This window comes from Cetorhinus maximus, chromosome 10 (genome assembly GCF_964194155.1).
Source record: "Cetorhinus maximus chromosome 10, sCetMax3.hap1.1, whole genome shotgun sequence".
In the NCBI taxonomy this organism is placed as follows: Eukaryota; Metazoa; Chordata; class Chondrichthyes; order Lamniformes; family Cetorhinidae; genus Cetorhinus; species Cetorhinus maximus.
This window is the reverse complement of record NC_135888.1, coordinates 20,601,900-20,629,774: the sequence shown is the minus strand read 5'-3', so window position 1 is coordinate 20,629,774 and position 27,875 is coordinate 20,601,900. Positions and strand designations below refer to the sequence as shown.

Below are 27,875 nucleotides of genomic sequence, written 5' to 3'. Positions count from 1 at the left end.
GTGTGTGTGTGTGTGTGTCTGGGGGTGGGTGTGTGTGTGTGTGTGTCTGGGGGGGGATGTGTGTGTGTGTGTCTGGGGGGGGATGTGTGTGTGTGTGTGTGTCTGGGGCTGGGGGGGCGATGTGTGTGTGTGTGTGTGTCTGGGGCTGGGGGGGGATGTGTGTGTGTGTGTGTCTGGGGCTGGGGGGGGGGTGTGTGTGTGTGTGTGTGTGGGGCTGGGGGGGGGATGTGTGTGTGTGTGTGTGTCTGGGGGTGGGTGTGTGTGTGTCTGGGGCTGGGGGGGGATGTGTGTGTGTGTGTGTGTGTGTGTGTCTGGGGCTTGGGGGTGGGTGTGTGTGTCTCTGTCGGGGGATGTGTGTGTGTGTGGGGCTGGGGGGGATGTGTGTGTGTCTGTCTGGGGCTGGGTGGGATGTGGGTGTGTCTGTCTGGGGCTGGGGGGGTGGGTGGGTGTGTCTGTCTGGGGCTGGGGGGGATGTGTGTGTGTCTGTCTGGGGCTGGGTGGGATGTGTGTGTGTCTGTCTGGGGCTGGGGGGGGATGTGTGTGTGTCTGTCTGGGGCTGGGGGGGGATGTGTGTGTGTCTGTCTGGGGCTGGGGGGGATGTGTGTGTGTCTGTCTGGGGCTGGGTGGGATGTGTGTGTGTCTGTCTGGGGCTGGGGGGGATGTGTGTGTGTCTGTCTGGGGGGGATGTGTGTGTGTCTGTCTGGGGCTGGGGGGGGATGTGTGTGTGTCTGTCTGGGGCTGGGGGGGGATGTGTGTGTGTCTGTCTGGGGCTGGGGGGGATGTGTGTGTGTCTGTCTGGGGCTGGGGGGGGAATGTGTGTGTGTCTGTCTGGGGCTGGGGGGGGATGTGTGTGTGTGTGTCTGGGGCTGGGTGGGTGTGTGTCTGGGGCTGGGGGGGTGTGTGCGTGTGTGTCTGGGGCTGGGGGGGCTGTGTGCGTGTGTGTCTGGGGCTGGGAGGGGTGGGTGCGTGTGTGTCTGGGGCTGGGGGCGGGTGGGTGCGTGTGTGTGGGGTCGGGGGGGTGCGTGTGTGTGTATTTGTCTGGGGGTCGGAGGGGTGGGCGTGTGTGTGTGTATTTGTCTGGGGGTCGGGGGGTGGGCGTGTGTGTGTATTTGTCTGGGGGTCGGGGGGGTGGGCCTGTGTGTGTGTTTGTCTGGGGGTCGGGGGGCGTGGGCCTGTGTGTGTATTTGTCTGGGGGTCGGGAGGGTGGGCGTGTGTGTGTATTTGTCTGGGGGTCGGGGGGGGTGGGCGTGTGTGTGTATTGGTTGGGGGGTGGTGGGCGTGTGTGTGTATTGGTTGGGGGGTGGTGGGCGTGTGTGTGTGTTTGTCTGGGGGTCGGGGGGCGTGGGCCTGTGTGTGTATTTGTCTGGGGGTCGGGAGGGTGGGCGTGTGTGTGTATTTGTCTGGGGGTCGGGGGGGGTGGGCGTGTGTGTGTATTTGTCCGGCGGTGGGGGGGGTGGTGGGGGGTGCGCGTGTGTGTATTTGTCTGGGGGTCGGGGGTGGGGTGCGCGTGTGTGTATTTGTCGGGGGGGTGGGGTGCGCGTGTATGTATTTGTCTGGGGGTCGGGCGGTGCGAGTGTGTGTGTCTGTCTGGGGGTGGGGAGGGGTGCACGTGCGTGCCTCTGTTTGTCTGTCTCCCCAGTGACCCTTATCCAGCATCACCCACACTTTATCCTTATGATCACATGAATGTTCAGGTGTTCTGTCAAAAAACATTAAAAATAAAACCAAAGGCAAAATACTAGGATTGCTGGAAACTGACAGAAAATGCTGGGAGTACTCAGCAGCTCGGCAGCGCCTCACAAGAGATAACGTTTCAGGTCCAGCATCTTTTTTCAGAACGTCTGAAACATTAACTCTTGTTTTTCTCTTCCCCAGGTGCTACCAGAGCAGCTGAGTATTTTCCAGCATAATACTTTTTTAATGGTAAAAGCTAAATACCTAACCACTTCAACTATCTGTCCGGCAGCAATGGGGTCTGGATGGAGAAGGTTGTTGAGAATGAACATACGTGGGTTGGTTTCAAAGATATGTATCAGCTGCATTTACTATTGCTGCCTGGAGTCTCTGTTCTTGCTCTATCTGAGGGAGCCTGTGCAGGATTGCACATTCTCTCATGCATACAACCTCAAAGCCCCCAAAGTGAGCCCAGTGGCAGCCCAATCAGGGCTCATTCTGGGTTTGATTTTCTTTTGGATTGAGAATTGTTTCATAGAAACAAATCTGGTCACCGTTAATTGTGGTTCTTGCACAACAAGATGAGGTCAGCTAGGGAACTGGTCCTTCAAAGTGCTAGAGCGACATTATGTCCCTGTTCACTGTCCTTAGGAATGATTTTAGTTTAATACTAATTTAATACAAAGGCCAAGCAACACATTCATAAAGATGCATCTTTCTATGTTACAAGGTGCCCATGACTGGTAGATTGAAAGTTACAGTCAAACTGATTTAATATTGTGGACTCGAAACGCCGACTCTTTTCTTCTCCACCAATGCTGCCAGACCTGCTGATTTAACATTCACCTGAATTTGTCTTTAGTGGCAGTGAATTAATCCAGTGAGTAGCTGAGCCCCATGAAAGCCTCTGCTTCAGTCCCAGGTCTATACTGAACAAGTTGACTTCACTGAGCTGCAGTTTGGGTGTTGTATGATTGGTTTGTGTGTTGTGGAATAGAGAGATCAAAATTCAGCCAGAATCCCAGCTCCAGATCACTATCCAACAGCTCCTGCTGGAGGTGCCTGTATGTGGACATTGTGTGGTGCAGTGACTGGCACAAAAGCAATTGTAATCTTAACAAGGAGTAAAACTTTCTGGGTTGGGGGTGGCGGGGAGAGAGAATCGAAGGACAGAACTACCTTTTAATCATCATCATATAATATAATTCCCGTCGCTAGTGATGCTGTATGTTCTGAAGTGAGATGCAGCCTTACAGGGGGTGTTCTAAGGTAAACATCTTGTTTCACCTTCAGATCTTTGGTATGTCAGATTACTGCAGTTGTATAATGTGCCATATTTTGTATGGTTTCCATACACATGGTAATGTTTCTATATGTTTACAATTAAGTTGTGATATCATTGTGGTGTGCAAACTTTGGCTTTGAAAGGCATCAAAATGTGGAGTTGGTGTCAAACAAGCTGCATGAGATCTATGAAATATATTTAAGATGTCTGGTTGGACATTTTGTTTGAGAGTTAACTGTTCAGTCAACTGGCCAAGATGTACTTCATGTTCTGAATCTTTCCTCTTAGAAGCAGCTTCGTTTGTGTGTTAATAAGTACTGTATTTAATAAACTAGCTGAAGTTGAAGACAGATTAATTCACTTCTCTGCCTACTATTTAATAGTAATACTGGGGCAGCCTATAAATATAAGTCATGTTTTGATCTTCACAGCTGCATTTCTTATTACAGTGCAGAAGTTTGCGAAGATGTCTAATGCTGCTGATATCTGTCCTCATCTGGATTCAATAGGAGAGATCACTAAAGAGGAGTTGTTACAGAAATCAAAGGTAAAAGGATTGCAGATATTGATTGAGTGGGTAAGGCACATGCTGTATAAAGCATATGCAGCCTGAAATGCTATGGAAGCATTTTATCACTATTGGTACTGGATAATATTTACACTGCCATATTAGCAATAATTGTGTAGGTAATGTGGCCATTATTAATGTTCCTTCCTAGTTATATTTTTGGCTCAGTGCAGCACTTTCTCTTCCAAATCAGAAGGCTTTGGATTTAAACTCCATTCCAGACAAGTAAGCACTAATCTACTGTACTGCTGTGTCCGCCTACTGATCGAGTGAGTTTATGTCTTTTTGGATAAGACATTAAACTAACCCATCTAATGTAATAGACTCCATGGCACTATTTGAAGATGATCAGGGGTAAAATAGAAATGTATAGGGGAAGGAATATAGGTATAATATAAATTGCTCATTTGCCGTCTTCACAGAATAATGGGTGGAGTTAGCAAATTCAATCGTCGGAGCACCAGTAAAATTCACAGTTCTTTTTAAATAAGTCAAATTCTGGTTTATTAATCAGCGGTCCTAATATTCTGTCTCATGAGGCATAAACACCCCTATTCTCTGGCACACTGAACAACTTCATTTGAGGTCTACAATTGGAAGAGAAATGCAGGCAATCTGAGGTGCGTTACACTGGACCTTCTTGCTGCAAGCCCTACTGTTGATGGATACATTTAAGACATCACTTATCACTCCACCAATCAGAGCGACAAAAGCAAAGTACTGTGGATGCTGGTAATCTGAAACAAAATCAGAAAATGCTGGGTCAGGCAGCATGTGTTGAGAGAGAAGCAATTAATATTTCAGGTCTGTGACCTTACATCCCTAACTTTTCCTAGTTCTGATGAATTAGGTTTTGGAAGAGTGGGCAGAAGAACAAAAGGGAAGATGTGTGATAGGGTGGGAGGGCAGGGATTCTAAAGGCCAAAAGGAGTGGTAATGGGATGAGTAAATAAAAACAAAAGGTGTCTCAGAGGTGTGAATGGCAGGCCCTAAATAGCTGTCATCTGAGAGCAAAACCAAGGAAATGAGAGGAAAAAACCAAACCAGCAAAGAGAAACAAAACAAAATGGGAGGGAGAGGTTATGACCTAAAATTGTTAAATTCAGTGTTGAGTCCAGAAGGCTGTAAAGTGTCCAGTTGAAGGATGAGATGCTATTTCGTAAGCTTGCATTGAGCTTCATTGGAACACTGCAGCAGGCCAAGGACAGAAAGGTCAGACTGGAAGCAACATGGGGAATTAAAATGACAAGGTGTCTGGAAGCTCATGGTCACGCTTGCAGACTGAATGAAGGTATCCGAGTTGCTGAAGCTTGTGATCCTTAACACGTGAAAGGAAAAAAAAAGATTTTTTTGTTTAAGCAGCAGGCAAAGTGAAGGATGAAATGAAACTAGAACAGGACAGTTTTGAGATAAGTGAGTCAATACTGCTATAGAGAGAGGTTGTGGGTATGCAATAGCAACAACATAGAATGACCCTGTTCATCATTCTATTGAAAGATGGTTGATCTGTAGGTCAGTTTAATGTATCTGCCTTTGTTCCATATCCTTTGCTACCCTTGTCTCTAACAAATTTATTGAGCTCAGTTTTGATTATCCCAGTATGCACAGCCTTTTGGGAAGTGTATTCTGGATTTACATTCCCCACTTGGTGAAAATGTACTTTCTGATTTCGTTCTTAAATGGCCTAGCTCTAATTTTAAGATTAATCCCTCTTGTTCTGAATTTCTCCACTGGAGGAAATAGTTTCTTGTGTGTCTATCCACCTTTTTAATCTCTTTTAATTGATGATCCAATTCAGGTCTTTAAAACAATGTTCCATTTGCCTTTTTGATTACTTTTTGTACTTGTGCACTAGCTTTTAGCGATTTGTGAACATCCGTGCCTAAATTCCTTTACTCCTGTACAGCTTCAAGTCTCTCACCATGAAGCTTCCTCTTTCAGATTGGGTAACCTCACTCTTTCCCACTTGAATTCTATCGGGCACAGTTTTACTCACTTATACATGTCCCTTTACATCTTCCTTTTGCCATTTACACAACTTACCCTGCCTCTTAACTTTGTATTATTTGTAAATTTGCATGTACGACACTCTTCCTTTATCCAAATCATTCATATATATGTTTTTAAAAACCTGGAACTCTTTCCTAACAGCACTGTGGGTGTACATACACCACATGGACTGCAATGAGCAATTAGGGATGGGCAATAAATGTTGGCCTAGCCAGCGATTCCTACACCCCATGAAAAATAAATAATTAAAAAAAGAAATGCAGAGGTCTCAGTCCAGATCTCTGGAAGGCGGAGACTGTCAAATTATTTCCAAGATAATCTTATTTAAATTCTCATTCTTCTTTGAGTATACTTCATGTTCTATTGATAGCTTGTTAATCCAACTGAGACAATCAGGTCTAACTTTTAAGTAAATTTTGACCTTTCCTAACTTACACGATAGGGCATGCCTACAAGCAGCAAGCTTCAGTTATTTTAATCTGCAGGAGCCATTTAAATGTCAGTAATGCACAAATCCCCTCCTTCAGAATTTAAGTGAAGGGCACTAGTTAAGGCATGCTTAATCTGTTTTTTTTTAATGATGTAACTGCATTCACAAGGAGATAACATATTGTTTATTCCAAAAACAGACCTGTGAAAATGGTGGGCAAATGAAAAGTAGGTAAGGCAAACCTTCATGTCAACCAGCAGCTGCTGCGTTTAAAGTTGAGGAATATTTACGCAGGCAGCTAAAGAGATGATTGAACACCATGTATTAAATCTAGTTCCTTCTGCCCCTGCCACCGGCCCATCGTCTCCCTTCAGTTCACATTAGTACAGGCCCCAAAGCCTACAGATACTTATGAAAGTAAGGACCTGGACTTTTGCAGAGCAGCAGCTGTTTGTTAGATGTTTGCTAAAAATAAGTACAACTTTATCATGATACATTACTCCACTGTGAATTTGTCAAAACCCTGTGTCTTGAGTGGTTTTGTAAGTTAGTAATAAATACTTGCCACTGAAGATCATCCAATCAGCAGAAATTGCTCCTGCAATAACTCGTACCACATCTTCTCTTCCCCCATTACGTTTAATACATTTTTTTTTTAAAAATGTAATTCAGTAAGCTGTTATCTTTTCTTACAATGGAATGGAAAAGCTTTTAAACTGCTAACACTATAGGGTTTGCATTGCATTCCATAGATAAATTAATTACGCATCCATCATTGTGTCCTCTTCGATGGATGAGCAGTGGTACTACAGAAATAACAGAATTTGTAAAGCCGATTTGCTGGCATATATGTAATCTCAACAGATGCCTCCTTTTTGAATTTGAGTTCCACAATCTAACTTCAGAATTGGGCTGACAAGTGGCAAGTAACATTCGTTCCACACAAGTGCCGGGCAATGACCATCTCCAACAAGAGACAATCTAGCCATCGTCCCATGATGTTCAATGGTATTACCATCACTGAATCCTCCACTATCAACACCCTGGGGGGTTACCATTGACCAGAAACTGAACTGGACTAGCCATATAAATACTGTGGCTACAAGAGCAGGACATAGGCTAGGAATCCTGTGACAAGTAACTCACCTCCTGACTCCCCAAAGGCTGTCCACCATCTACAGGGCACAAGTCAGGAGTGTGATAAAGTACTCTCTCCTTGCCTGGATGAGTGCAGCTCCCACAACACTCAAGAAGCTTGACACCGTCCAGGACAAAGCCGCTTGATTGGTGTCACATCCATAAACGTTCACTCCCTCCACCATTGCACAGTGGCAGCAGTGTGTACCATCTACGAGATGCACTGCAGAAATTCACCAAGGCTCCTTAGACAGCACCTTCCAAACCCATGACCACTACCATCTAGAAGGACAAGGGCAGTAAATAGATGAGAACATCATCACCTGGAAGTTCCCCTCCTGACTTGGAAAGATATTGCCGTTCCTTCACTGTCGCTGGGTCAAAATCCTGGAACTCCCTTCCTAACAGCACTGTGGGTGTACCTACACCACGTGGACTGCAGCGGTTCAAGAGGGCAGCTCACCACCACCACCTCAGGGGCATCTAGGATGGGAAATAAATTCTGGCCCAACCAGCAAAGCCCACATCCCATGACTTAATTTTTTTAAAAATTTCAATGAGCAAATACCTATCCAAGCCTTCCAATTTTGGGCTTGGGCATGATAAAATCACCACAATGCAGCTTTAGTGTTGTGTGCACATGCACTTTCCCCATTTTGAGACAGGGAGCAGAGCACCCTACATGTCATGTACAAGGCAAGATTTCATGAATTTCAGAATGTACAGCATAGAAACAAGCTGCTCTGCCTAATTGGCCCTTGCTAGTGTTTATGCTCCATGTGAGCCTCCTCCCACCTCTCTTCATTTCACCCTATCAGCATATCATTCTATTCCTTTGTTATTCCTGTGTTACCTAGCATCCTCTTAAATGCATCTATGGCATTTGCCTGAACCACTTGTGATTTTTCTAAATATTCTCCAGATGAAGAAATTTCTCCTGAATTTCCTATTGGATTTATTAGTGACCATGTTACATCTTTTGTCTCTCCCCACAAGGAGAGATTAAACGAACAACTAATGATGTATGTTAACCCCTCTTTAGCATTGTTTTGTGAAGATAGTTGTTTGCATTTACCCAAGTATCTTTCTTGTTTCTTCCAAAATAGTATTGCTGATTACATCTGATGTTTTCCTCCTTGAGAAGGAACTATTTGCTTGATTGATTTTATCCAATTTTTGTAACCTGTAATCAGAAGGCGGGGTGCGGGGGAAACGGTGAGGTAGATGATGTTGGCAAGGGAGTTATCGGTAAATTAATATTGTGACTTTCCTCTGGTCTTTTTAAAATATTCTTTTAATCGTTCTAAATTGCCTTCATGTAACTGTGTAAACCTATTTCATTTTCTATCACAGCTGAAATACTGCCAGACTTTCCTCACTTGTGAATAAAGAATGCAATTTCTTTCCTATTTCCATTCTTCCCAGTACAATAAGCTGTCTGTGAAGCAGTCACTGATCTCCAGCATTGGCACAGGCCAATGCAGACAACACTGATATTATGTCAACTAATATGACTTGATGATAACACAAAAGCAAAATACTGCAGATGCTGGAAATCTAAAATATAAACAGAAAAGGCTGGACATACTCTGGTCGGACAGCATCTGTGAAGAGAGAGACAGTTCGTGTTAACTTTGTTACTCTCTTCACGGGTGCTGCCTGACCTGCTGAGTATCTCCAGCTGTTTTTGGCTCAATTGTAAAATTCTTCAAAAACTTTCTATTGGGTACCTCCCAACTATAGCACAGGTAGTGTGGACAATAAATAATGTTGCCCAGCTCTGTTCATTTTCTGCACAAGATCGTACAAACATACGAATTAGGAGCAGGAGTAGGCCACTCGGCCCCTCGAGCCTGCTCCGTCATTCATAAAGGTCATGGCTGATCTGAATGTAATCTCAATCCCACATTCCTGCCTACCCCTGATAACCTTTCACCCCCTTGTTGATCAACATCATTGTTTACTGTTCTACTGCATCTCGTAACAGGCGTGATTTGGTACTTTATGATATAAAGCTGAGAGTTTCAAAGAATTGACTTAAAATCTGTTTTAAAAATATTGGTTATTCCATTCCCTTGAGTTTAGTAGCTCATTAGAAGGCTGGGGGAGAGGGTGGTGTTGGGTGGGGGAGAAGGGGTAATAAATAAGGTAGAGGACTACACAAGTACAAAAAATATATAAAACAAAAATAAAAATACCTGGAAAAACTCAGCAGGTCTGGCAGCATCTGCGGAGAGGAACACAGTTAACGTTTCGAGTCCGTATGACTCTTCAGCAGAACTAAATAAAAATAGAAAAGAGGTGAAATATAAGCTGGTTTAAGGGGCTTATATTTCACCTCTTTTCTATTTTTACTTAGTTCTGTTGAAGAGTCATACGGACTCGAAACGTTAACTGTGTTCCTCTCCGCAGATGCTGCCAAACCTGCTGAGTTTTTCCAGGTGTTTTTACTTTTGTTTTGGATTTCCAGCATCCGCAGTTTTTTGCTTTTATGCAAAAAATATATAACCAGGATGCAGAGTGGGCAGATCAAAAGTGAATTAAATAAAATGTAGCAAAATATGAGGTGGTTAATTTTTGGAAGGAATAATTAAAGCAAGCAAATAAATGGGGTACAGGAACCCAGAGTTCAAAACAGTAGTAACACCATATGAGCATAAACGTACAAACAAAATATTGGGGTCATTTGTGGAGGGATAGAATACAAAAGCGTGGAGATAATGTTAAATTTATATGAATCCATGAACCTTATTCATTTATGGGATGTGGGCATCGCTGGCTAGGACAGCATTTATTGCCCCTCCCTAATTGGTGGTGAGCTGCCTTCTTGAACCCCTGCAGTTGATATGGTGTAGGTACACCCATAGTGTTGTTATGGAGGGAGTTCCAGGATTTTGACCCAGTATGGCGACTAGAATGAACGCCTTGGGTAATGTGTATAGTTCTCGTCTCCATACTGCAAAAAGGAAATTGAAGTGCTCGAAGTGCAGGAATGACTTACAAGAATTGCTTGAAATGAGATTACAAAACTAAAGTTTGAGCAGGCTAAGGCTCTTTTATCTGCAAAACGGCAGATCTGATAGAAGTATTTAAAGTTAGAGGGCTTTGCCAGGGTAGATGTGAAGTAACTGTAGGTGTGTGCAGAATAAGGGAGTATCAATAAAAGGTAGTCACTAAGAGATCCAATGAAGAATTGAAGACAACAATGTTTATACACAGTGTTGAAAATGTGGAACTCCCTGCAATATGGAGTTGATGCAAGTAGCATTGATACAAATATGAGGAAGAAATTAGAGAGAAATGGTGTCAGGCTAGGAAGAGGTAATTAAATTGGGAGGGGGGGCACATGGAGTTCAAGCATCAGTTAGACAGAATGTGGTGATTTGGCCCTCATCTATCTGTAGGTTCCATACAACTCTGCTCAGCCTCTGTACCTGATCTGAGTGAATGACGTGGACCAAAAATGGAATTAAATTAAGGATTGAAAATGGCTGCTATGAAACCATGGTGTTTCCCAAGTCTGATGGCCAAACTATTCATTATCTCCTTTCACTTTGGTGTCTCAGTACCACAACATTACTTCCTAAGAGGTTTCTATCCAGCCTGCTCCAAACCTTACCAGGCACTGCTTTGAAACCACTTGTTAGGTGTGAAATTTCATTACAACTTTAGTGCTAATGCAGAGTGATTTCTGCTTTGCACAACTATTAAGTCAGTGTAAGTTCAGCCTGGGCATCCTTTTTTGGGTTCCTCTGCACTCTGTTGCTCGTCATTACCTAGTGCAGCATGACCGACACTAGGAACTTGATGGGCGGAGGGTTGTGGACATAAATTTGCATCCTGTCATTCCAAGGCACAGTGTGTTGAGCTGTAATGTACTGCCTACTCGAGGCCTTCACTGGAGTCTTTACCAGCATCAGTAAAATAAGCTGACAAATAAATTCCCTGGTGCAATAAAATCTTTGAATAAGTGCAACCTTCTAACAGCAATGAAGAAAGTTAAGAAATGCGATCTAAGGCTTTAAAACACTGAGCGTGGGTTAGAAAATTGCAGCACACTGACAACAGTAGTGAACCTTAAATGAGTCCTGAAGTTAAAAGGAATTAAGGTGGTTTTTAAAATAACAATTCTCTTCCTGTCATGAACATGTAGTTGTGATATTATAGATTTTGTAAAAAAAGCTCATCTTTTCTTTCAAATGGACGCAGGGAACCTTTAAAATGGTTGTCAAAAATCGCTTGACCTTTTACAACTGCAATGTTTGTCAAGCTTCTGGAAGGTTCCAGGGGGATTGCACTTAGACATACCCAAACATATGAACACATTTGAAATACAAAACGCATTTCCACAAGGGTGAACAGAAACTCATTGACAGTGGCTTCCCTGAAGGTATCAATAACTCTTTCCTATCTCACCAAACCTGAAAGACTAGAAACCATTCAAGTTAGTGGCTGAAATATTTTAAATATTAATTACCTTGGCTAAAAGACAATGAATGGGACCATGTATCAGACCAGGACTAACCCTAGGCTTAATATCGAAGCATGATTCGACAGTTTGGAATAGCAGCCATTGAGTTTTGAGCTGTATAAAGTCTGGCTGAGAGCAGCCATTTTGTGCAGAACCCCAGGAAGAACTGAGAGATATCATCTGAGGGGGTTCTTGGTCAAGGGAGGGCAAAGAGGAAGGTATTCAGAAATCATCTAATGTTCTGTCAAAAGAGATCAGGCAATCTGCAAGTACCATAACCGCAGAACTAGTGAGGAACAAGAAATCTCCTCTTCTCTCATAAACGTCTCTCTCACAAGCCTCTGACGATTTGACTGCAGCCCTTCACTCCAAACAACCAATACTTCAACTGCAAGCTATGACCTGCTATGACATCTTAAAGGACTGAACTGAATTTCATCTTTACAAGTGTCTTTTATCCTTATTTGCATTTAATCTTTATATATTTAGTAACTTTATTACTTTTACCTACATAACTTACAGCAGTGTTTTGTAATAAACTAACCTTTATCTTATTGAAGACTAAAGTTTTATTGCTGGTTATTTTTAAGTTGCAAGTTAAAGGTCAGCTACATACACACACATGCTTAGCTCACGGGCGACTTTGACAAAATGCCATAATTTGGTTTGAATTTCATTGCGAAATCGGGCATGAGCAGCAAGCGCTAATTGGATTGTAATGGGTGTGAGCCGGGGTTCGGATCACTTCACTTCTGATTGGGTCAGTGATTTCTTTTTGAGGTTTACTGCAAATGTGTTCTCATTTTTTTTCTATTAATGACTGACAAAGTTAAACAGCAGAGCTCACTTGCAGTAGTGCCCACTTGATTGGCATCCAATCCACCACCTTCAACACTTGCTTCCACCACCATCGGCGCACATTGGCAGCAGTGTACCATATACAAGACGTTATGGGGGTGGGTGGGGGCTATGTCAGGCTGAATGTTCACCTCAGGCAGCAAATACCCTTGTGCCAATCCTGATGTTGTTTGCTACTTAAACCAGGCCTTACTGGGTGTAGGCACATACTGATTTCTAGAGTCTCCAGCTGCTGCTAGTTTAATTTTCAACACTATTCACAGCCAGATGTGGCAGGACTGCAGAGCTTTGATCTGATCTATTGATTCTGGAATTTCTTAGTTCTTTCTATAGCATGCTGCTTCTGTTTAGCATGCATGTTGTCCTGAGATGTAGCTTCACCTGGTTGGCACCTCATCTTTAAGTGTGCCTGGTGTTGCTCCTGACATGCCCTCCTACACACTTCATAGAACCAGGGTTGGAATTGCCTGGCTTGATGGTAATGATACAGCAGGATATCCCAGGCCATGAGTTTACAGATTTTGGTGGAACAAAATTCTTCAAATGGCCCACAGCACTTCAAGGGCTGCTAGATCTGTTTTGAATCAGTCCCATTTACCATATGGTTGTGCCATACACTTAAATGTGAAGGCAGGACTATGCAGTGGTCACTGCTATCGATTGTGTCATGGGTAGATGCATCTGCGACAGGTCGATTGGTGAAGGCAAGGTCAAGTAGGTTTTTCTCTCTTGTTGGTTCTGCCATCACTTGTGGTATTCCCAGTCTGGCAGATGTGTCCTTCAGGACTCTGACAGCTCGATCAGTAGTGGTGCTGTCAAACGATTCTTAGCGATGGACATTGAAATTTCTCACCGTGAGTGCAACCTTGGTACCCCCAGGGATTCTTCCCAGCCATGTTCACTATGTTGCTTGTCAAGTTGTAGCTTAAAACCTTTAATTAAACTAGAGCCTGTTTTGTTTCTCAGGGAACATGCCAATCCTGTGGTGTTGGTGGACCAAATCTATGGGCTTGCCTTCAGGTAAGGAGTGGATAATATAATATTGCATAACATTATTTCTGTGCTAATTAGGTGGCTTATTGTGTAAATATGGCCGCAGACTAAATGGACAAGAATATTGTTGAGCCTAATTAACTACAGTCTTGGCCCAGATATTAGATCCTATGTAAATCTAAGGGTTTGTTCCTGAATGGTCCAGAATATGTATTTTTGCTGCCAGGGCTTAAAAGTTGCAACTTAGCTTGCAAGTCCTTGATGCTTTTATAAGAAATTGCTTCAAGCACAATTTGAATGGAGATATTGAACTGATAAAAAGGGTGAGTGCTGTTGTTAAAGTATCAGACAACAGGACATTTAACATGAATATGTTGAGCATTCATATGCTGAAATTTATACTGCATAAGTTCAAAGCTAGCTCCTTGTGAAAGGCCAGTGCTTAGAGTCCTTGGTAACCTGTTATGTGTGAAATAGGCAAACAGAAATTCAGCTATTTAAGTCATTCCTGGCAGTTCACTTTTACTCTTTTTTTTGGAGAAAATAGGTCAACCAAGTTGGTATTGATGCCAACACCAGGGAAGTAAATATTCCCCAGACCAGTTCTCTACCACTGGACTGATCTTGATGTTTCACAATTTAAGTTATTGAGCAACCAGTTGCAATTTGACAGGTCTGCTAGGATGTAGATGTAGAATCTGGAATGGAAGGCTGGAGAACATCACCCAAGGTGGGGTGGGAAGAAGCATGGAGGAATTTGAAAATGTGGATGAGAATTTTGAAGCCAGCTATCTGGGGCACAAGTGAACCCATGGAGTTTGGAGGGGATGGGTGAACGATGCAAGTGTAGTACTTGGTGCTGTTGGGAAGACAGACAAAATGGGACCATGCATTTACACTTCACTGTCATGCATTGATGAATAAGACACTGGCTTGTGACCATGATTGCTACTGGGATCACTTTCTGATCAGTGCCGTGAAGTTGGGACAGATGGAGGCCAGGCACTTTCAAAAGCAGGAGTGAAGAATTGAAGACTAATCTCATCATTCTCTTTCAAATGTACGTCATTGGCTTTAGCTGCAGTGTTTTTGGATGCCCTAAAAGGTGCTATATATTGCAAGTCTTTCATCTCTATTATCTACATTCTTCTTGTGGTAGCCAGAGGTTTGTGAGCAGGTTATTCTGCCAATTTTAGCTACAGTTCTACATATAGAAAAAAGGTAGGAAAATATTAGTGGGAATAGTGTAAAAAATTCAAGTTATATGCTGGAAAATTACAAATTTCTGAGAACTCAAAGCCAGTGTAACTGATTTCAGACACTTTCTAGTTTTTCTTTTTCTATTTGGTTTTCAAACCATTTTATTGGTGATCCTATTAAGCACTGTATTGCTTACATTTTTCTGTTTTCCCCTTCTCTCAGAGTGGCTGCTCCTACGTAGGATGTGGGGAATCGTATGTCGACCACAGCACATTACATTCACAGGTAACTGAGATCTTAAAGGAGAGATAGGAACAAATTACATTCTTCCATTATTCCCTCAGCAAGAAGGCAGGGGATAGATTAAGCTGCAGACTTCTCCATAAATTATGCCTATTTTGCTGCTTTATTCTACTGCAGGATACGTGTTTACTGCTGAGAATAAGCTGAAATTGTGTTTCCCACCCCTCCCATTTTCCCTTGTTGTTCATGCAACACTCTCCTGATATCAAGCACTCTTGTGACCTGGCCAAAAACTCACTACATTTGATTCCAGTTCTACTGGTGAATTTGAGTGCTAGACATCCATGGAACAGGGTTTGACTAAATGCAGACTGCATTGACTGTCCTAACAAACCAGTCTTTTATTTAACTTTCCAACTCAATATTACAAGAGGTTGCAGTTTTCAGTGTTCTTATCAGGGTGTTTCACTCACTGAAGTTTGAGCTTCTATAATCATTGTTGCAAGCTTCCATTATTAGAGACAATCTTTTAATACAAAATTCATGTCAGATTCTCTTCAATGGAGTTTAACTGGTTAATCAATTTTACTTGGTGTTGAACAGACCAATCAACTTATTAGGTATTTAATTCTCAAGCATAATTTGTGTGTGTTGGACCTGTTGTCTATAATTAATGCAATTCTCGTAAGTAGCATTTAACAGGCAAAACAAGGATGCACTGAGCTTTCAAAGATTGCCAAGAAAGGGAGAGGAAATTTGAAGAAAAATAATCTGAAGAGGGAATAAAAATAAAAACCTAGTCAGAAATGAGCTGCCGTAGGAAATTTGAAAGAATGCATAGAGCTAAAATTGAAAAGCTCACTGCAGGTGTCATTTTTTTGGAGTGTGCACTTAAAGTGCTCTGTATATTTTTCCCAGATAGATTAGTGAAGTATCTTTCTTGACTATTGTCATTGTTATACTATGAGGAAAAATGCTGATATGTATGTATCGTTGAAAGGAATGGAATGTAGAACACCTCCATTTAAAGTTTGTGTTTTTAATCAAACCTTGGTTTAGTAAAAAGTAACTATAAAATAGGTCCCCTTACAGGGGGAAGGAATTGGAATGACATTTTAAGCCCCTGCAATCAGATAATTGGAGGGAAGCTTTGAAAGCCAGAGGAATCTGTTTTGATTACAATAAAGTAACACTTTGTCAAAGTGATGAGAGAACTCATACTCTGTAGGAACCTCTGTATGTAATGCTAAAATAGCATTTTCAAACAAAGTTGTGATCTTTCTCCCCTCTTGAGATTCCATCATTGTCAATCAGTCAAATTTTCCTTTCTTTAAAAAAAAAACACGATCACAGGCTAAGAAGCATAACCTGACAGTGAACCTGACTACATTCCGAGTGTGGTGTTACGCCTGTGAGAAAGAAGTTTTCCTGGAACAGCGACCCGTTGCACCGAGTCCAGCACTATCCAGCAGATCAACAGAGCAGGTACTGCACAGGGGCATTGCTATTAATGTAACAGTAATGAAACCGCAGGCTGAGTCCACAGGCAGGAAGGGAATGGGTGACCACCAGGCAAAGCAAGAGGACTAGGCAGGCAGTGCAGGAATCTCCTGTGGCTATTCCCTTGCAAAACAGATATACCGCTTTGGATACTGTTGGGGGGAATGGCCTCTCAGGAGAAAGCAGCAACAGCCAAATTCATTGCACCGTGGTTGGCTCTGCTGCACAGGGGAGGAGTAAAAAGTGTGGGAATGCAATAGTTATAGGGGATTCGATTGTAAGGGGAATAGATAGGCATTTCTGTGGCTGCAAACGAGACTCCAGGATGGTATGTTGCCTCCCTGGTGCTAGGGTCAAGGATGTCTCAGAATGGCTAGGGGACATTATGAAGGGGGAGGGTGAACAGCCAGTGGCTGTGGTACACTTTGTACAAACGACATAGGTTAAAAAAAAAGGATGAGGTCCTAAAAGCAGAATATAGGGAGTTAGGAAGTAAGTTGAAAAGTAGGACTTCAAAGGTAGTGATCTCAGGATTACTACCGGTGCCACGTGCCAGTCAGAGTAGAAATAGCAGGATATATCGAATGAATACGTGGCTGAAGAGATGGTGTGAAGGGGAGGGTTTCAGATTCCTGGGGCATTGGGACCGGTTCTGGGGGAGATGGGACCAGTGCAGACTGGACGGGACTGATGTCCTAGGGGGAACATTTGCTAGAGTGATTGGGGAGGGTTTAAACTAAAGTAACTCATTGCTTAATACTAAGGTAGGAGCTAAAAAAATAAAAAGAAGTATAGAGTTATACTGTACAAGTATAATTAGTCAAGAAACAAGGTTCCTAGCTAACATAAATAAGGCCCCGAGCTAGCATATTTTTTTTTAAGGTGAGTAACTAGCTTAATTGAGAGGGACGTCATGGCAGGAGAACTCAGACCCGTGATCTGTTCCTCCTGCAGGATGTGGGAAATGAGGGATGCTGGTGACCATGTGTGCAGAAGGTATGTCCAAATGCAGCTTCTAGCTAACCGGATTTCGGAGCTGGAGCTGTGGGTGGACTCATTGTGGAACATCCGTGATGCTGAGCAAGTCGTGGATAGCACGTTTAGCGAGATGGTCACACTGCAGGTGAAGATTACACAGGCAGAAAGGGAATGGGTGACCATCAGGAACAGTAAAAGACTCAGGAAGGTAGTGCAGGAGTTCCCTGTGGTCATCCCCCTCTCTAACAGATATACCGCTTTGGATACTGTTGGGGGGAATGGCCTCTCAGGGGGAAGCAGCAACAGCCAAGTTCACGGCACCGTGGATGGCTCTGCTGCTCAGAGGGGTGGGAGGAAAACAAGTGGCAGGGCTATAGTGATAGGGGATTCAATAGTTAGGGGCACAGACAGATGCTTCTGAGGCCGCAAACGTGAATCAAGGATGGTGTGTTGCCTCCCTGGTGCCAGGGTCCAGGATGTCAAGGAGCGGCTGCAGGACATTGGAAAGGGAAGGTAAACAGCCAGTGGTCGTGGTTAACATTGGTACCAATGACGTAGGTAAACTAAGGGATGAGGACCTGCAAGCTCAGTACAGGAAGTTAGGAGATAAATTAAAATGCAGGACCTCAAATGTAGTAATCTCAGGATTATTCCCAGTTCCACGTGCTAGCAAGAGCAGGAATAAGCGGATAGACCAAATGAACACGTGGCTGGAGAGATGGTGTAGCCGGGAGGGATTCAGATTCTTGAGGCACTGGGACCTGTTCTGGGGAAGGTGAGACCTGTACAAACTGGACGGGCTGCACCCAGGCAGAGCTGGGACCAGTATCCTTGCGGGGGCTTTTGCTAGTTCTGTTGGGAGTATTTAAACTAGTGTGGCAGGGGAATGGGATCCCAGGAGTAGGATCAGATAGGTCAGATTCAGATCAGAAAAATGGAGGTAGAGCATTAGCTAGGGACATTGTGATAGACATGGAGTTACAGGAGAAGCAAAGTTTAAAAAGTGTCCAGCAAGGGAAAATGACGGGGTTAAACTGTTTATACTTCAATGCAAGGAGTATTACAATCAAGGTAGATGAGTTAAGGGCACAGGTAGACACATGGAAGCATGATGTCATTGCTATATTGGAGACCTGGCTAAAGGAGGGACAAAACTGGCAGCTTAATACCCCTGGTTAGAGAGCCTTCAGACACGATAGAGTAGGAGATAAAAAAGGAGGGGGGGGTAGCACTAATGGTTAAAGAATCAATTCCAGTTGTGAGAAGGGATGATATACTAAATGGGTCAACAAGAGGCTTTATGGATTGAGCTTAGAAATAAAAAAGGGGCAGTCACACTGCTGGGAGTATACTACAGACCCCCAAATAGTAAAAGGGAGATAGAAGAACAAATATGTAGGCAAATTTCTGCTTGTAAGATCAAGAGGGCAATAATAGTACGAGACTTCAACTATCCTAATATCAACTGGGATTCAAACAATATAAGGGGCACTGAGGGAGAAAAATACATGGTGTGTCCAGGAAAATTTTTTCAACCAATTAGTGACAAACCCAATGAGAGGAGATGCAATTCTAGTCCTAGTCTTGGGGAGCGAAGAAGGGCAAGTGGGTGAAGTGACAGTTGGTGACTATATCGGGGACAGTGATCACAATTCAGTTAGGTTTAGCATTACCATGGAAAAGGACAGAGATAAGGCAGGAGTAAAAGTCTTGAACTGAGGGAAGGCAAATTTTGCAGAAATGAGAAGGGACTTGGCTGAGGTGGACTGGAGGATAAAACAGTGGAAAACCAGTGGGAAGCAGTAAAAAGCGAGATCCTAATTGTACAAAGTAGACATGTCCCCTACAAAAATAAGAGTTGTACTGCCAAATCTAGACCCACCTGGTTGTCTAGAGGAATACAGGGGAAGATCAAACAGAAAAAGATAGTGTACGATAGGCACAAAGAACTAAGCACTGCAGATAGCCTAGACGAATATAGGAAGTGCAGGGATGAAGTAAAAAAGGAAATAAGGAAATCAAAGAGAGGGCATGAAAAAAGATTAGCAAGTAAAGTTAAAGATAACCCAAAGATGTTTTACCAATACATTAATGCTAAAAGGTTGGTTAAGGAAAAAGTGGGACCTATCAGAGATGAAGATGGAAACTTGTGTGTAGATGCAGAGGCTGTGGGAAGGATTTTGAATGAATATTTTGTCTCCATGTTTACAAGGGAAAGGGAGGATGTAGATATAGTAGTCCAGGAGGAACACTGCGTGATATTGGACGAGATAGTCATAAAGAGAGGGGAAGTACTCGAAGGGTTGAAATCCTTGAAAGTTGATAAGCCACCAGGGCCAGATGGATTGTTTCCAAGGCTGTTGAAGAAAGTCAGGGAGGAGATAGCAGGTGCTCTGACGATTTTCCAATCTTCACTAGAAACAGGGGAGGGACTGGAGAAATGCAAACGTAGTTCCATTGTTTAAAAAGGGATCAAAGGAAATGCCAAACAATTATAGGCTAGTTAGTCTTACATCGGTGGTAAGCAAATCAGTAGAATCAATCCTGAGAGATAGGATTAACTGTCATGTGGAAAGGCATGGACTAGTCAAGGATGGTCAGCATGGATTTGTTAAAGGAAGGTCTTGCCTCACAAATTTGATTGAATTCTTTGAGGAAGTGACAAGAAGGGTTGTTGAAGGTAGCGCAGTTGATGTTGTGTACATGGATTTTAGCAAGGCATTTGACAAGGTCCCACATGGCAGATTGGTCAGGAAAGTAAAAGCCCATGGGCTTCAGGGTAATGTGGCAAACTGGATAAAAGGTTGGCTTTGTAACAGGAATCAAAGGGTAATGGTCGATGGATGCCCTTGCGAATGGAAAGTTGCCTCAGGTGATGTTCCACAAGGCTCGGTGTTGGGACCCTTGCTGTTTGTGTTATATATTAACGATTTGGACGTGAACGTGGGGGGCACAATTGGGAAATTTGCAGATGACACAAAGATTGGCTGAGTAGTGGATAGTGTAGAGGATAGCCATAATCTCCAAAATGATATAGGTGGGTTGGTGGAGTGGGTGGTAAAGTGGCAGATGGATTTTAACATAGAGAAGTGTGAGGTCATACATTTAGGGAGGTCAAACAGTTACAGGGATTACACAATTAATGGGAATATACTAAGAGGGGTAGATGAAGTGAGAGATCTTTGCGTACAAGTACACAGGTCCCTGAAGGCAGCAGTTCAATAGACAAGGTTGTAAAGAAGGCATTTGGAATGCTCTCCTTCATTGGCAAAAGTATAGAATATAAAAGTAAGGATATAATGTTGGAATTGTATAAAACACTGGTGAGGCCACAACTGGAGTATTGTGTGCAGTTCTGGTCACTACATTACAGGAAGGACGTAATAGCTCTGGAGAGAGTGCAGAGGAGGTTTACAAGAATGTTGGCAGGGTTAGAAAAGTGTAGCTACGAGGAAAGATTGGATAGGTTGGGGTTATTTTCCTTAGAACAAAGAGGGCTGAGAGGTGACTTGATTGAGGTGTACAAAATTATGAGGAGAATAGATAGTGGACAGGATAAAATTATTTCCCTTGGTGGAGAATTCTAGAACCAGGGGTCATAGATTCAAGGTAAGTGGCAGAAGGTGTAGGGGGGACATGAGGAAGAACTTTTTTACACAGAGGGTAGTGGGTGTCTGGAATTCGCTGCCCAAGTTGGTAGAGGCAGAAACTCTAAACTCTCTTAGAAAGTACCTGGATCTGCACCTTAAGTGCTGTAAGCTGCAGGGCTATGGGCCGGGTGCAGTAAGGTGGGATTAGAAAGAGCACCTGGATGTCCTCGGACTGGCATGGACAAGATGGACCGAATTACTTCCTTCTGTGCTGTAACTTTTCTATGGTTCTATGGCAGGGGGTGGGAACCTATGCAAGGAGTCAGAGGAAGGGGAATCAAAGACAAGAACAAAAGACAGAAAGCGGAATAAGAAAAGTGATAGAGAAATCAAGGGCAAGAATCAAACAAGGCTTCAGTGAAAAATAGTGGGAACGGGACAAGTAATGTTAAAAAGGCAAGCCTTAAGGCTTTGTACCTTAACTCAAGGGGCATTCGCAATAAAGTGGATGAATTAACCGCGCAAATAGATGTAAACAGGTATGATATAGTCAGGATTATGGAGACATGGCTGCAGGGTGACCAGGGATGGGAACTAAATATCCAGAGGTATTCAGTATTTAGGAAGGACAGACTAAAAGGAAAAGGCGGTAGAGTTGCATTGCTGGTTAAAGAGGAAATTAATGCATAGTGAGGAAAGATATTAGCTCCGACGATGTGGAATCTGTATGGGTAGAGCTGAGAAACACTAAGGGGCAAAAAACATTAGTGGGGGTTGTATATAGACCCCCAAACTGTAGTGGTGATGTTGGGAATGGCATTAAACAGAAAATTAGAGACGCATGTAATAAAGGAACATCTATAATTATGGGTGACTTTAATATGCATATAGATTGGGCAAATCAAATTAGTAACAATACCGTAGAGGAGGAATTCCTGGAGTGTATACGGGATGTTTTTCTGGACCGATACATTGAGGAACCAACAAGAGAACAGGCCATTCTTGACTGGGTATTGTGTAATGAGAAAGGAATAATTGGCAATCTAGTTGTGCGAGGCCCCTTGGGGATGAGCGGCCATAATATGATAGAATTCTTCATCAAGATGGAGAGTGACGTAGTTGATTCTGAGACTTGGGTCCTGAATCTTAATAAAGGAAACTATGATGGTATGAGGCGTGAGTTGGCTATGATGGATTGGGAAATGTTATGTAAAGGAATGACAGTGGATAGGCAATGGCAAACATTCAAAGAGCGCATGAGTGAACTGCAACAATTGTTTATTCCTGTCTGGCGCAAAAGTAAAACAGGAAAGGTGGCCAAACCATGGCTTACAAGGGAAATTAGAGACAGTATTAGATGCAAGGAAGAGGCATACAAATTGGCCAGAAAAAACAACAGACCTGAGGATTGGGAGCAGTTTAGAATTCAGCAAAGGAGGACCGTGGGATTGAATAAGAAGGGGAAAATAGAGTACGAGAGTAAGCTTGCAGGGAACATAAAAACTGACTGTAAAAGTTTCTATAGGTTTGTGAAGAGAAAAATATTGGTGAAGACAAATGTTGGTCCCTTACAGTCAGAAACAGGGGAATTTATAATGGGGAACAAAGAAATGGCTGACCAACTAAATACATACTTTGGTTCTGCCTTCACAAAGGAGGAAACTAATAACATACCAGAAATGTTGGAGAACCCAGGGTTTAGCGAGAGGGAGGAACTGAAAACTGAAGTATTAGTAGGGAAATGGTGTTGGGGAAATTGATGGGATTGAAGGCCGATAAATCCCCGGGGCCTGATAATCTACATCCCAGAGTACTTAAGGAAGTGGCCCTAGAAATAGTGGATGCATTGCTGGTCATCCGAGATTCTATAGACTCTGGAACAGTTCCTACGGATTGGAGGGTAGCTAATGTAACCCCACTATTTAAAAAGGGAGGCAGAGAGAAAACAGGGAATTATAGACCAGTCAGCCTGACATCGGTAGTGGGGAAAATTCTAGAGTCCATTATAAAAGATTTAATAGCTGAGCACATGGAAAACAGTGGCAGAATCGGACAGAGTCAGCATGGATTTATGAAAAGGAAATCATGCTTGACAAATCTGGAATTTTTCGAGGATGTAACTAGTAGAGTTGATGAGGGGAAGCCAGCGGATGTGGTTTATTTGGACTTTCAGAAGGCTTTCGACAAAGTCCCGCATAAGAGATTGGCGTATAAAATTAAAGCGCATGGGATTGGGGGTAGTGTATTGAGATGGATAGAAAACTGGTTGGCAGACAGGAAACAAAGAGTAGGAATAAACAGGTCTTTTTCCGAATGGCAGGCAGTGACTAGTGGGGTACTGCAGGGATCGGTGCTGGGACCCCAGTTATTCACAATATATATTAATGATTTAGATGAGGGAATTAAATGTAATATCTCCAAGTTTGCAGATGACACAAAGCTGGGTGGGAGGGTGAGCTGTGAGGAGGATGCAGAGATGCTTCAGTGTGATTTGGACAAGCTGAGAGAGTGGACAGATGCATTGCAGATGCAGTATAATGTGGATAAATGTGAGGTTATCCATTTTGGTAGCAAAAACAGGAAGGCAGATTATTATCTGAATGGCTATAAATTGAGAGAGGGGAATGTGCAACGAGACCTGTGTGTCCTTGTACACCAGTTGCTGAAGGTAAGTATGCAGGTGCAGCAGGCTGTAAAGAAGGCAAATGGTATGTTGGCCTTCATAGCCAGATGATTCAAGTACAGAAACAGGGATGTCTTGCTGCAATTGTACAGGGCCTTGGTGAGACCACACCTGGAATATTGTGTGCAGTTTTGGCCTCCTTATCTGAGGAAGGATGTACTTGCTATAGAGGGAGTGCAGCGAAGATTTACCCGACTGATTCCTGGGATGGTAGGACTGACATATGAGGAGAGATTGAGTCGATTAGGATTATATTCGCTGAAGTTCAGAAGAATGAGGGGGGATCTCATAGAAACCTATAAAATTCTAACAGGACTAGACAGGGTGGATGCAGGGAGGATGTTCCCAATGGTGGGGGAGTCCAGAACCAGGGGTCACAGTCTGAGGATATGGGATAGACCATTTAGGACTGAGATGAGAAATTTCTTCACCCAGAGAGTGATGAGCCTGTGGAATTTGTTACCACAGAAAGTAGTTGAAACCAAAACATTGTATGCTTTCAAGAAGGAGCTAGATATAGCTCTTGGGGCGAAAGGGATCAAAGGGTATAGGGAGAAAGCAGGAGCGGGCTGTTGAGTTGGATGATCAGCCATGATCATAATAAATGGCGGAGCAGGCTCGAAGGGCCGAATGGCCTAGTCCTGCTCCTAGTTTCTATATTTCTATGAGTACTGCTGTTTGAAATATCAGATTTCTTTTTCTGTAGTGGTCTTTAGTAATTGAGGGTATTTAACTTGCTTAGAGGCAGTTTCATTCTAATGGATAGATGAAGGTAGCTGGGCATTATGGACAGAGTCTTGGCATTCACCTTATTGGTGGTATGAAAATGTCTTTGCAACAACACAAGCTAACATTTGTGAGCTAATGGCTCTTGTATGTGTAAATCTTCTGTCTCAGAGCATTGTAGTAACAAGGCACTTTTTTTTTAATCAGGGCTCTGGCTTAACACTTGGCAACCATCCATTCAAAACTGTTCCCATTGCTGTTGCAGATGAAGGAGAATCAGAGTCTGAGGATGATGAGCTAAAACCAAGAGGTACTAAAAGTGCAAACGGCACAGAATATGCCCAAAGCAAAAAAAAAATGCTGCGTTGATAAAGATATCCGGTGATATAAATCATCATGTTTGACCTCAACAGAGAGGATTCAGTATGATGATGAAGCTAATTTGTGTATAAATATATTGATGTCCATAAGTTCATTTGATTTGCTTTCTCTCCTCCAATCTATCTGCTAGGGCTCACAGGGATGAAGAACATTGGAAACTCTTGCTACATGAATGCTGCATTACAGGCTTTGTCCAACTGGTAGGACAAATTGTTTACCGAGACTAGGTTGCTCATATAAAATTTGCTGGAAAATTAACCAATGTATCGCCAATTCCTGGTGGGACTTTCATCCAGACCTGACACTAGTTACTGAAAGGCTTGGTGAGGGAGGGGGAATACATTTTCCATTTCTATTGGTTTCCTGAATATAAATATTTAGAGTCGGCTCTTTATGGAATGATTCCATAAAGAATCAAGTCATGTGGAATGATATAGCACAGGAGACCATTCAGCCCATCATGCCTGTGCTAAAAAAGCTAACCAATTAGACCCACTCCACTGCTCTTTCGCCATAACCCTGCAATTTTTCCCCATCCAAGTATTTATTCAGTTCCCTTTTTTGAAAGTTATTATTGAATCTGCTTTTGCTACCCTTTCAAGCTGTGCATCATACAGTCTGCAATACAAATATGTAATTGTTTTAAGTTGTATTGTTTGAAATTTGGAAAATGAGTAAAGGGTTTGTGAATCTGGATTCAAAATAAATTAATGTAAAAGTACTTGTGTCCCCATTCCCTCTAAGTAAACCCTTCTGAAACTATCACTCTCTACAAATGCAGGTGGGAGAGGCCAGCCTGTTCACCTCCCCGTGCTAGTTGCCAATATTTCCCTGTAATTCATTGACTTGATGTGTAGTTAAAATATTACAAATAGACTGTGATTAAGAGTTAGTTTTAGAATTTTTTTCTTTCAAACTGCTATGTGCTATATTAATAAAGCCCCTGAACATCTTGCTCTGGCACTTAGGCCTTTTGAGAATTTCAAAGCTGATCTCATTTAATAAGTATTCTGTTAGGCTGTAGCCATGGCACTTGCAGTGTGATATTAATTCAGTTATCCTCCACGGTTTTCTAAAGTGTAACCACTTTTCTGTTGTAGCCCACCACTCACCCAGTTCTTCTTGGAGTGTGTAGGTTTGGTTCGTACAGACAAAAAGCCAGCTCTTTGCAAAAGCTACCAGAAACTTATCTCTGAGCTTTGGCACAAAAAACGGTATGTACCACTATATAAGTGTTGATGTATTTTTGCAAAGATTACAGTGCTAAAATATCACTCCTAGTTATAAAGGTGACCAAACTGTGTTGGGTGGATTCGGTACATTGTTCACTCAAGTGACTTTGTGTAACTTGAAGGACATCATCAGAATCAAATATTCTAAGCCATTATATTGTGCTTTGTCTGCTGTGAGGATACAGCAATGAAAGAAGCATTGTTCATCTCCAGATTACATAGGCAGCTTTCAACAGTTAAATAGATTTCACCTGGTTGCTTTGACAACCAGTGGATGCACGCAACAAGCAAAAGGGTTATTTGATGCTCATCCAATTTAATCTATTTTTAAAGCCTTACAAAGAGTTTTTAGATATATGTTGGGGGAGTTGATAGTTACAAGCTGCTAATGTGAAGTTCTGCTAATTTGCATAGTCATCTGTAGCCTAAGTTTTACAAAGTAAATGTTCCCTCAAAGATGTTTAAGTTTGCACTTTGAAGAACGTGAATGCGGTTTGTTTCTTTCCTGTTCTATAGTGAAATTTTTATTTTGGGCTGTTCTTTTAGCTGTCAAACTTAGATTTTCTTCTTTAGATTTGAACCCATTTTGGCTGGCAACGTTCCTTGGTAAAATGCACTTGATTAGTATCAGTCGAGTTTCCAGCTGACATGTGCACAACACACGACTGCCCATAGCCCAGTTTTAATTGACACTGAGCCAACACTCTGTGTTCAGGGAGATCATCCATGTGAGAATTTCTGTAATCAAGCCACACGCCTCTTCAGTTGAAACCATTGCTAGAGCAGTGTAGGGGCATTTTATTTAAACTTATGCTATACAGGAACTACGTTGTTAGGTTATGAAGTGCACAATTTTCTGCAGTTGGCCCCTTAATGAGCAGGGGCTCAAAATGTGGCAAAGATGTATCGATTGCATGGCTGTGTATTTACCTTGCAAACTCTTTGTAGGCTTTACTGTGTAGAAGGTGACATTTGACCTGATGGATGGATGGCCAAATGGGGATAGAGTGTTTTACTTTGGGTGGTGAGATTTGGAATTTATTCTACCAATGGAAATAATTCTCTAGATCTATAGCCACTGATTTCTCTCTCCCCGCGCCACCCCCCCTGCTCTATTGCATAGGGTTTGAAGAGACTTGATTGTATCAAATAAGATTAACTGATATTGATCTCACTGCAATTAATTTCCCTTTCTCTTTCTTGTGCAGTCCTAGCTATGTTGTTCCTACGAGCCTTGCCCATGGTATTAAGTTGATTAATCCTATGTTTCGAGGTTACGCACAGCAGGTAAGGCAGGAGAGGTAATGTATCTGAGAAGAAAATAGGCTTTTGTGTATATTTTATGTAAATTATAAACCTAAAGGGTGTGCTAACCTACGAATTAGGAGCAGGAGTATGCCATTCGGCCCCCAGAGCTTGCTCCGTCATTTGATAAGATCGTGGTCTCTACTTTCCTGTCTACCTCCTATACCCTTAGATTCTTGACTGACAAGGGATTCAATCTAACTCTATTCGATGACCTTGTCTCCACTGCTCTCTGAGGAAGAAAATTCCACAGACTAACGACCCTGAGAGGAAAAAAACACTCTTCCCCATCTCTGTCTTATTTTTAAACTGTGTCCCCTAATTCTAGTCTCTCCCATAAGGGGAAACATCCTTTCAGCATGCAACCTATCAAGTCCCCTCAGGATCTTATATGTTTGAATAAGATCATCTCTCGTTCTTCTAAACTCCAGCAGATGTAGGCCTAACCTCTTCACCCAGGAGTTAATCAAGCAAACCCTCTCTGTACTGCTTCTAATGCAGTTATATCCTTTCTTAAATAAGGAGACCAAAAATGTATGCAGCACTCCAGATGTGGCCTCACCTCTGTACAGCTGTAGAAAAATTTCCCTACTTTTATCTTCCATTCGCCT

General features: G+C 42.7%; 1 protein-coding gene across 2 annotated transcripts in view; it reads left to right on the top strand.

Moving 5' to 3' along the window:
• Positions 1 to 27,875, top strand: part of usp20 (ubiquitin specific peptidase 20) — a 58,928-nt gene that overhangs the window by 1,315 nt on the left and 29,738 nt on the right. For both annotated transcript variants that reach the window (XM_078550099.1, XM_078550100.1), the window contains exons 2-9: positions 3,409 to 3,506; positions 13,400 to 13,453; positions 14,849 to 14,911; positions 16,223 to 16,354; positions 24,554 to 24,656; positions 24,858 to 24,927; positions 25,828 to 25,941; positions 27,168 to 27,246. In XM_078550099.1, coding sequence (XP_078406225.1) covers positions 3,426 to 3,506; positions 13,400 to 13,453; positions 14,849 to 14,911; positions 16,223 to 16,354; positions 24,554 to 24,656; positions 24,858 to 24,927; positions 25,828 to 25,941; positions 27,168 to 27,246 — 696 coding nt within the window. In that variant the 5' untranslated portion in view covers positions 3,409 to 3,425. The remainder of the gene's footprint in view (positions 1 to 3,408; positions 3,507 to 13,399; positions 13,454 to 14,848; positions 14,912 to 16,222; positions 16,355 to 24,553; positions 24,657 to 24,857; positions 24,928 to 25,827; positions 25,942 to 27,167; positions 27,247 to 27,875) is intronic.